Source organism: Caloenas nicobarica, chromosome Z (assembly GCF_036013445.1).
Source record: "Caloenas nicobarica isolate bCalNic1 chromosome Z, bCalNic1.hap1, whole genome shotgun sequence".
Taxonomy (NCBI): Eukaryota; Metazoa; Chordata; class Aves; order Columbiformes; family Columbidae; genus Caloenas; species Caloenas nicobarica.
This window is the reverse complement of record NC_088284.1, coordinates 57,305,165-57,315,241: the sequence shown is the minus strand read 5'-3', so window position 1 is coordinate 57,315,241 and position 10,077 is coordinate 57,305,165. Positions and strand designations below refer to the sequence as shown.

Sequence of the window (10,077 nt, the reverse complement as noted above, 5' to 3'; positions counted from 1 at the left end):
CCCTCGGAAATAGTTCGAAGCGGCCCCGGGAGCGAGCTCAGGCACCCGCTGCGGCGCGGCCCCCGCCGGCTGCCGTACCCCGGCCAACCGCGCCCCGCCCTCCCCGCGCCCGCAGCCGGCACGGAGCTACCGCGCCTGCGCGCCTGCGCAAGCAGCGCCGCGCTTCGGCGGGCGGTGGGCGGGGCGGGGCGGGGCGGGGCGGGGCGGGGCCCGCCCCCTCGGGCCGCGGGGCGGGGCGGCGCAGCGCGCGTGGCGGGGGCGGGGCCGCGGCCGGGCTGGGCTGCGAGCGGCGGCGCTGCAGCTGCCGGGGCGGCAGGATGGTGTTCGAGTCGCTGGTCGTGGACGTCCTGAACCGGTTCCTCGGCGACTACGTGGTGAACCTGGACAGCTCGCAGCTGAAGCTGGGCATCTGGGGAGGTACGGGGCTGCCGCGCCGCGGGGGGACGCGCCGCCCGGCGCGGCCCGGCCACGCCACGGAGCCGCCCGCCCGCCCGCCGCCGCCGCCCTGGGCACTGCCGCGGCCCCTGCCTCGGTCCGGCCGGGCTCGGGGCCGTCCTGCCGCCCGCGCAAGGGAGGAGGCCGGGGCGGTGTCCCTGGGGCGTCCGGGCCGGGCGGTGCCGCGCCCGTCGCCGCGCTGCGCTGGGCTGCGCTGGGCTGGGCTGCCTGCCCGGCAGCTCTTTCGCCGCTCCACCTGCCCGGCAGCTTAAAAATAGTCGTGGGGGCGGGCGAGCGAGCTGGGGAGGAGGTGTCGGTGCGGGGCGCGGAGCAGCTGGTGGCGGTTGCGGCAGCGGGGGACGGGAGGAGCCGCAAAACCAGGGGAAAAACCGGGCGAAAACGCTTGAGGTGTACGAGCGTCCGCTTGGGCTTTATTCTTCCATGTCGAGCTGCACTTGCTGTCTCCTGGCTGGGGACGTACCTTGGCTGGGGAGCTGGCGGGTTTCGGGGTCTTCCGGCCCTTGCGGCGTCCGCGGGAAGTTTGGGGCGCAGCTGGAGCCGCCGCCCGCAGCCCGGCCCGGCCGCGGGTCCGTGCGACACCGAGCCGAGTGACTGAGACGTTCCCTGCCCCGGAATAAGAAACTGAAAATAAACACCGGGTGCTTTGATTGCGTTTTGTGTCAGTGGAATGCCAGTGGAAGTCAGTGGCCTCTCTGCAAACGGGGGTGACGTGCCATTTTTTTTTAGTGCTGTCATTTGTAGGTCTAGAATAGTTGTCACGTTTCATTTTTTTTTTAACGTTAGAGAATTAGGAACAGAGACTGGCTGAGGTGCTTGCAAAAGCTGTGACCAGCTGTGCTAGGCAGGTTAAGCAATAGTCTGTAGAAATAAATTAGCATGTCAGCTCTGACGGGAGGAAAGTATTCTCTTAGTGCTGTGTTGAGGTCCCTTTAGCAATGTATGTACAAGAAAACAGCAACAAAGGTCTGTCTTTCCAGTATGTCTGGGCAAAATAGGGTAGCATATGAAAAGACAAGTACAATTAGCAGATGCATATGCAGTGACCACTTCTAGATTGGCTTTGGATGTTCATTCCAGATGTCTGCAGCATCGGCAAAAGCAAACACACAGGTGCAGGGTTTTTTTATGTGTGTGTTTACATGTCTTTAGGTGTGAAGCATCCTTGAGGTATTCCCTACATACAATTCCATTCTTAGGTGCTGATATATATGAATCATCAGATTTTAGAGGCTTTTCTTGGAGGTTTTTGCATCCTAAACGCTTTTGTTTCGTGCTTCTGTTTTTGAGATGGCATCCTTATTGGGTTTAATCTCTGCAGTGATTTTCATTCTGGTAGTCAAGTCATTTGTAGCGTCTTTGCAAAATTCAGTCTCAATATGGAGTCTTAAGACTGCAACAGTACCTGTAACTGCTGGAGAGAAACTATAAACTACGTTAATTGGAAAGGCCAAGTCTCAGAAAATAATATAACAGAGAAGAAAATCACGCTTCTTAAGAACTCCATTAGTATGAAGCCGAATAAAAAGTTACTGTGTTAGGCAGCCATTGAGGAAGGTTATTGGATGGATGATGCTGGGAAGGACAGTTTTAAACATCTTCTTGTTTTGGTCTTCACTGAAAAATATAGTTTTAATAAGCTGCATTAACAGATGTATAAGTACTTGGCTTAGAAAAACAGTTTAGAGAAGTATTTAGACAAGTTTTTTGCGTGGTCTAGGCCTAATAAAGTTATACTTAAATACCTGAAGAAATGAAGTGATGTGAGATGTTGAGAGTTATCTTTGAGAAGAAGTGAAGTGTGGTTGAGATTTCCAGGCACTATGAGAGACCCAACAATTGTTCCACCAAGCTCCATGTTGCCACTCTTTTCTTTTGACTAGATCTGAAGAACCGTTCATTCACTGTCTTGTTTAGACCCTCTGAATGGCCTTTAAAATACTCAATTCTCTGTTGAGCTGGCGTGTGTACTTAATGTCTCAACCATGTCTTACTTAACACAACTTGTTATTTGAATAGCTAGGGTCTCTTACTGGGGCAGCTACATTAGTAGGATGATACAGGAAGATAATTGACACAAACTTGTGAGTGCACAGGCAGTTTTTACCTGCTTTTTTCTGGCTACAACTGTTATTCTAATAAAAGACTTCTTCTTTTACACACCTTTCCTTGTCTGGGTATAGCAGGTGCAATCCTCCCCTTACATACTAGTCATTTGAATTGACTGAGGAATGCAGAATATCTAGTAGTTTCTGCTGCCTTTCATGACCTATTTTACAAGAGGTGTCAATAGAGGGAGTATTTGGCAGACACTCAAATCCTCAAAGACTTACAGCTTGTCTCCAGAAGGTATGCTTAAACAGGAATAATTAGCAACACAAACACAAGTGAGAAATGACTGGCAAAGTTAGCAGTTTTTGTAAAGTGATCAAAGCTTCACAAGCTGACAATGCTGTTGCTAAAAAGCAGAAATTCTGTTAAAGTGTGCGAGCAGAAGTGTTGGATACTGGTCAGATACCAGCTGAGGTATTTTCAATTTCTGATGCCTATCATCTTTCATCTCTCTTTCTCTCATCTGTCTTCCCTGCCTCCGCCTTCTCCCTACCCCCCACTCTCGTTCTTATTTACAAGACAGCAGAGATGTGATGAACACATAGGTTAAATCTGCAGGATTTTTATGTGGATTAATATTCTTCCCCGTCTTTAACTTCTGTTGACATCCATAACAAAATTTCAGTTAGGCCTCTTTGATGAGATAGTTTACTGAGTGTTATCTTATTTTCTATATCTCTTTTTGCAAGCTAAGTCCTTGGTAGTAGATGTCGGTTCATGCACTCAAATTCCTTAAGTTGTTTTGAGTATATAAAATTAAAACTATAAACCTATTTATTCCAGAATTTTGACCAATGTTTGGTTTTGTTGAATTATTGACAATGTCCAGGGATCAGTAAAGCTAAGAATTTGCTTTATAATGTAGCCTAAATAAATCCTAGACTGTGCTATAGGTATTTATAAATGTTCTGGCTTTTATTATTGTTTTGGCTGTTAGCCTGTGTGTTTAACCCTAGATATTTATACAACTCCATCTACTTGTATATACAGTTTTCAAGGTTCCTTCACTGGGCAATTTTCAGCCCATCAAATGGGGTTTAGTCTGGATGCGTTTCTGTCATCAAAACAAAGACACATCCAGTTGCCCCCAAAGGGGAAAACAAACAAACAAAACCAAAATCAAAACCTCAACAAAACCGAACAGCCAAACCTTGACATATTTTGAAATTCTTGCCATTAAAATTCATTGGCAGTGCTCCAAGAAAGTAAAATTCGGTAGCTGTGTTATGTCTTTGTGAGGGCTTCCCTACCCCCAGTCAGGATTCAGTGCTGTTGCACTTGGAGATGCTTTCCATGGCAAGTGAAACAGCCGAGTGTGATGGAGACTAAATTTTGGCAATGAAGGAGAATACTGACGTGTCTGTGAGTGTTAAAAGTGGTTGCCAGGTGGGGTATGGTAGCTTTGGAAGTAGTTCACGTTTACTTGCAGGAATGTTTAGTTAATATCTTTCTTGCACTCAAGTGTGGGGAAAAGAAATATTGCGTAAATGTACAAAACGCAGAGCTTCAGTAGTAGCCTTTTGTGTGCTTTGGTAGTCCATTCACTGTCATCAGACCCTCAGTCAAGGTTTTTGTAAGTAAACCGTGATGTTTTAGTGAATGTATTTCAATAATTTTATACTAAAATGATTGAAGTTTTACTAATTTCTGTTTCTTCTAGGGATTTTAACTAAAACCTTTAAACTTATTAATTGTAAAAACTTAAGTATAGGAAAAATGGTGAAGAATTATTTACTGTACTTCCCAATGCCAGCATTTCACATAAAATCGTCAAAGCCATCTTGTTTGAAACAGTATTGACACCTTGTTTATTCTCTGCCGTTATGATGTGCTCAGGTAAAATGAGCTATAGTTCTCCCTCACAAAACATTGTAAGTTGTTGAGATAATAATCCTTGTTCTCTTTGCAGTACCTTGTTTTTGGAAGCATTAGGGCTGCCAAATTACTGCAGCTAAAGTTACTGTGCCTCAGCTTAAATGTGGCATGTGCCAAACTCTTGATAAAGGAGAGGTAATGTTTACTTAGCCGACAGTGAAAGTGAAAGAAAAGAAATCCAGTTAAACTACTTCATGTGTCACATGGTCTTAGAGTTTGTGAACGTTTTTACCGTGGCTCAATTGACATGCAAAAATTGCATGTCATGCATGGTAACTTGGTTACAAACATGAATCTTTGCTCTGGATAACATTAGAATTACTTGTGAATACAATTACAGTTAGTGATGTCGTCTTAGAGAAGCAAATGCCTTTTTCTAGAAAAAATTCTAATGTTGCTGTCAATGTGTGTGCGTTGTAAGGCTTAAAAGCAGAACCACCACCTCTTAAAAAACATCCTTCTGCATGTAGTATGTCTCTGGAGAAGCTGATGGTGGCACATATCAGATGTATAGAATTCAACAGGAAAGTGATAGTAGATTGTTGCAATGAATAAATTAAACAGTTAAAAACTTTACAGTATTTTGTGAGTACTACAATATGGGTGGATTAGTTTACCTGATCAGCTCTTCCACAGAAGTTCAACAACTTGAGCCAGCTGTTCTAATGAATGCATTTTTGAGATTAGGGTCCAGTTTCCCAAACTTGGTGGTGCTTTGAACAGTAGTCTAATGCCATCAGCACTATATAACTGCAAGAATATTTATTGCAGTTGGAGCTCCTGTCTCCCCATATGTTTGGCCATTTCTAACTTGCATCCCCAGAAGGAAAGCCTTATGGCATCAATCAAATCTTCATTTGCAGTCTCAAGCTGTATTTCTTTCCAGGCCTATAATCTGCTTCTGGTCTCCTGAATCTCATTTATGCACCTGCTCAGCCGTATCAGGTGTCTGTTCCATGTGCATGTGTTAACGCTAATTCAAAGATAACAATTGCAAGTGTTCCACCCTTCTTGTAGAATTTGCAGAAGACATTGTTCCACGTGCATGTTGAGTTATGGGTTTTCTAGTCCCTTCCAATATTCCTTTGTTATGACAAGTGTCTAATGTCGAGTATGTTTTAAAAACTGACCTTGCAATTAAATTTTTCTGTGCTTATAGGATACTGAATTTATTGTTATGTTAAAACATTTAAAAATTAGATTTACTGAAATACTTCCTGTGAACTTTTATACGCCTATAAATATAACTTGCAAATGTAAGATCTTTTGAGCACTAAAAATTCACTCTAAATTTAATGTTGCTAGATTACCACAAGCATAGGAAGCAGATGGTCGAGGAAAAAAGAAAGAAACTTACTTTCAAAATGGGTCCTTAGAAAATGTGACAGTATTTCCAACATTTTTACTTTGAGGAATCTCAGGTTCTTTTCAAGCTCCGTGGGAAAATCTCAGATATTATTTTGTGACATGAATGAACTATTTGTTCTTCATCATGTTTCATGGGTATTTGGAGTGTAGGTTGTGGATATCTTCCACAGCAAAGAGTTGAAGAACCACAGGTCAGGCACCACTGACTCAGACTTTGGGATGTTTGACATGCACCACTACTACTTTGCTTGTTGTAATTTTACTTATTGGCTTCTTTGCTTTTAGGAGCCGTAGCACTGAAGAATCTTGAAATAAAGGAAAATGCACTGGTAAGTTAGTGAAAATAAAACTGTTACAAAAACGATTCTTGAAAAATGTTTTGAGTTGTATGTGCTTTTTTCAGTTCTTATTTTTGGATATGCGTTCTTTTAAGTGAAAGCTTACTGATTTGTTTTCCCTGCATTTGTGCGAATTGTCTAATTAATTTGCAATTAAATTTAAAGGTGACGGTGTATGCTGGCATCATTTAGCTTTTTTATTTTTTGGTATTTGCAAAAACAAAATTCAGCAACTGCTAAAATAATGTGTTTTTGTCAAAAGAAGTACTAAAAGACCTTTTTTTCCTCTAGCTCATCAAGTTAGAAACTTGCTCTTGAGAATGTTTTTAGCCTAGCGTGGTTTAACAGTCTAAATCAGTAACTTTCAGTGGTTGAAAGGTAAATTTGTTGTTAAGGTTATCATTGTCTTTTTTCCTATACGGGAACATTTCCCAAGTTCCTGAAATAAGCTTGAATGTTTTAAACCACTTTCTTTCAGAGTCAGCTGGATGTGCCATTTAAAGTTAAAGCAGGACATATTGGTAAGTTACATTTTATCATACACCCATGCAGGAGTTACTAAACATACTACTTTTCCTTGCACATGGCTCTAGGCATCCTAAGAAAGTAATTTTCTTAGTTTCCTTGATTTGCATGCTTTGTACACTCTGAAGTTTGTCTCTTCTGAAAAAAAAAAACCTGCTTGAGGAAGCTACTTTTCTTGAGCTGAGGTGGTCAAGTTAAAATATACTGGAGTCTTGCCTAATCGCTTCAATAGTAATGTGAAAAGAACCCAACACAGCAAAGATGAGCAACTGAGCAGGACTAGATCTCATCCCTTGTCTTAGCAAGACTCCACAGCTGATCGTGCCTTCCCTTTCTATCCTTCTTCCCTGTTTTTGCAAATATTAAAAGTTTTCTCAGTGCAAGTTGATTATCATGTAAAAGTCAGTGGTTTCTTAAAGCGAACTAAATCTAAAGCCATTATATTTCCTGTAAATCTACCCTGGAAGTATATATTTTCCTGTGACTGATTTCATAGTTTATTAAAATTGGCACTTGTGTGAGCAGTGAGAGCCACTGTAATCTCAGAGTCCCCGTGTTCTTAAAACACGCACACTACTTTAAGGTTCTTTTCCACAGAAAAAGAAAGAAAAATATGTTTTTTTAAAAATTCTGTTTTGGGCAGTGTTTGACTGATTGCATGTGAGCTGCCCATGCTTTTCTCGTGTATGAGTGCTGCAGTGGATTTGCAAGGAGGGAGATGTTGCTGTTAGGAAGAAGGAATATAATTCGAAGGAGTAAGAAGAGAACCTGTAGACTTGTTAGTTCTGCTCACGGCAAAACTTGCCTCATGTTTATTTGTGTGCTGTGTAAAACAAACAACCCAAAGGACGTGTGCCTCAGGTGCACTGTTTTTTTTCTTTCCAGTGTAATAATTGTTCAGAGACTTCATTGTTGATGTTGATTAGATTTCTGACTACTTTTTTCCCATTCAGCTATTTAACTGTATGCCTCAACCTGTTTATTTTGTGTTTGTAGGTCAACTTAACCTACAGATTCCATGGCAAAACCTTTATACTCAACCCGTTGAGGCAGTTCTTGATGGAGTTTATTTGCTTATTGTGCCCACAGCCAGTAAGTTAATGTAGAGAAAAAAGTGAATATAGATTGGTGGGATTTGAGAGGTATCTGGAATAGGTTGGTATTTTTTTAATGACCTTTATTCCTAGTAGATACTCCTACCAAATACAACTAGATAAAGGGAATGGGGTGTCTTCCAGTAGTTTACATTTAGTCACCTAATTTTTTGCTGTTATGTAACTATTAACAAAATGTGAAAATGATTGCTTTTGAAAAAGCATCTTCCAAAAACGTGTAAAGTTTTTTGTATCATACCTTTTTACATTGTGTATTTAGGCATAAAATATGATGCTGAAAAAGAAGCAAGGCAGCTCTTGGAAGCAAGGCAGAGGGAGTTGCAGAGGATAGAGGAAGCAAAGCAGAAAATAGCTGACCAAGGTAAGAGTGGGAAAAGATAATGAAAGTGATGCTATTTATTTTATTTATTTTAATCCAGAAATACGCTGGATTTGTCACTTACAGTGTTTTACCTTCTTGTTTTCCTCTTGATATTTAAAAACCTATTACTTAAGTATTTTTAGATATAGCTGCCTGAAAATTAAAAAAGTTTGAACATTGATGTGATCAGATACAAATAGGGCTTTTGAAATATTCCTTGTTTATGTCCTGTATTGCCTGATGATTTCTTTCCTCTCATTTTGTAAGAGACAATGTAACATTGTTTCCAGTAGCAAAGACCTTTTATGGTTACACCTCTGTAAAGATTCTGCTTAATTTGTTCTTTGATACATGTTAAGTCTTATCATCTTAAGTTGAACTTTTGGTACTTTCAAGAAATATGTGTTGGCCATCTTGAGTATCAATGGGTACAAGTCATACTTTTGAACAACCTGATTCTTCGTGCAGCAGGTAATAAAACTGAAACTGTTTTGCCTGAGGATGTTAATGTTATAGATTGTAATCACAGGACATATTTTTGTACAACTAGAGTACAACATAATAGAAAATTTAAATGTCTGTCATATAAACATTGTCATGTTATTTTTTTCTCTAGTATAGTTTTAAAAATACTTTAATGGAAACAAAATATTAAATTATTTTCCTTTAACTTAGATAAAGTAAAAGAAGAGAAACAAGACACTTTTGTAGAAAAACTAGTCACTCAGGTCATCAAAAATCTTCAAGTGAAAATTTCCAACATCCATATTCGCTATGAAGATGATGTAAGTACTTTTGTATATCTCAGCATAAGGCATTGTGCACTGTAACAAGAAACTCGCTGATTTCTTTTCTACCTTTTCTACCATAGTCTTAAAAAAAACCCAAACAAAAACAAAACCACAAACAAACAAACACCAAACAAACAAAAACCACAATGAAACAAGATAAACAAACAAAAAACACAAAACAAAAAACCACACTACCAAAAAAAAAAAACCCAACAAAAACCATTAAAAGTGAAAACTGATAAAAAGCATAAAGATATTTATAAGCCTATAGTTGGGTACAAAGAAGATATGGTTGTCAGATCTTTATAATATGTATGTGATTTTTTTGTTTTGTTTTGTTGTTGGCTATTTACTTCCAAATCTAGAGCATAAGATAATACTTTTTTTTTTTTTTTTTTTTTGCTATTTCCCCCCACTCTATTAGATCACAAATCGGAATAACCCCTTGTCATTTGGGATTTCACTTCAGAATCTAAGTTTGCAGGTAATTTTATGTTTCATTGAAAAAGCATGTTAATATATACTGATAGGTTAAGTTACATTTTTGTGTATTATTGTGCTGTCTGGTAACATACTGTCTAATGAAATTATACCTATAATTATGAGCAATGCACTATGGTAACTACTTGGTTTATCAAGCCAGCGTAAATATTGTCATGGGAGCGCTATTAAAGGTAAAATGCTGACATTAAAACAGATCTTGGGGAGAAATTCGTATTATACTGCCTGCTGCACTTTGTGGTTGCCAAGTACCAGAATTTGGATTTGGGCTATTCAGAATCTATGAATATTTTACCGAAACAGCCATGAGCCCCAGGAAAGTTACCACTTGGTATTGAGAAGGGAAAAAAAGAGGATGGTATCTTATTTCAAACTGAAGCTCAGTTCTTTGCTCTGCAAGCTCCACTTTAAACTGCTAATAGTAGTCATCATAGACTGTATACCTATTTTTTCTGAAGGACTACCTAATAACAGCAATATGCTGATTCTGCTGAATTGCTCTGATTCAGTAGCTTTTGCTGTGTAACTGATAATCTTAAAGAAAGTGTATCTAAGTAAATGTTACTTTCTTGAATTAAATAGTTGTCTTAAGATCACTTGTTCCTAGCATGTTGAAAGCTTTTTGCTAGCTGCTCCAC

General features: G+C 40.3%; 1 protein-coding gene across 2 annotated transcripts in view; it reads left to right on the top strand.

Annotated features, from left to right (window-relative positions):
- The first annotated feature begins 235 nt into the window (after positions 1-235).
- The window catches only part of VPS13A (vacuolar protein sorting 13 homolog A), a 106,487-nt gene continuing 96,645 nt past the window's right edge, over positions 236-10,077 (top strand). For both annotated transcript variants that reach the window (XM_065655749.1, XM_065655750.1), the window contains exons 1-7: positions 236-417; positions 6,094-6,137; positions 6,625-6,667; positions 7,668-7,763; positions 8,046-8,147; positions 8,823-8,932; positions 9,363-9,422. In XM_065655749.1, coding sequence (XP_065511821.1) covers positions 318-417; positions 6,094-6,137; positions 6,625-6,667; positions 7,668-7,763; positions 8,046-8,147; positions 8,823-8,932; positions 9,363-9,422 — 555 coding nt within the window. In that variant the 5' untranslated portion in view covers positions 236-317. The remainder of the gene's footprint in view (positions 418-6,093; positions 6,138-6,624; positions 6,668-7,667; positions 7,764-8,045; positions 8,148-8,822; positions 8,933-9,362; positions 9,423-10,077) is intronic.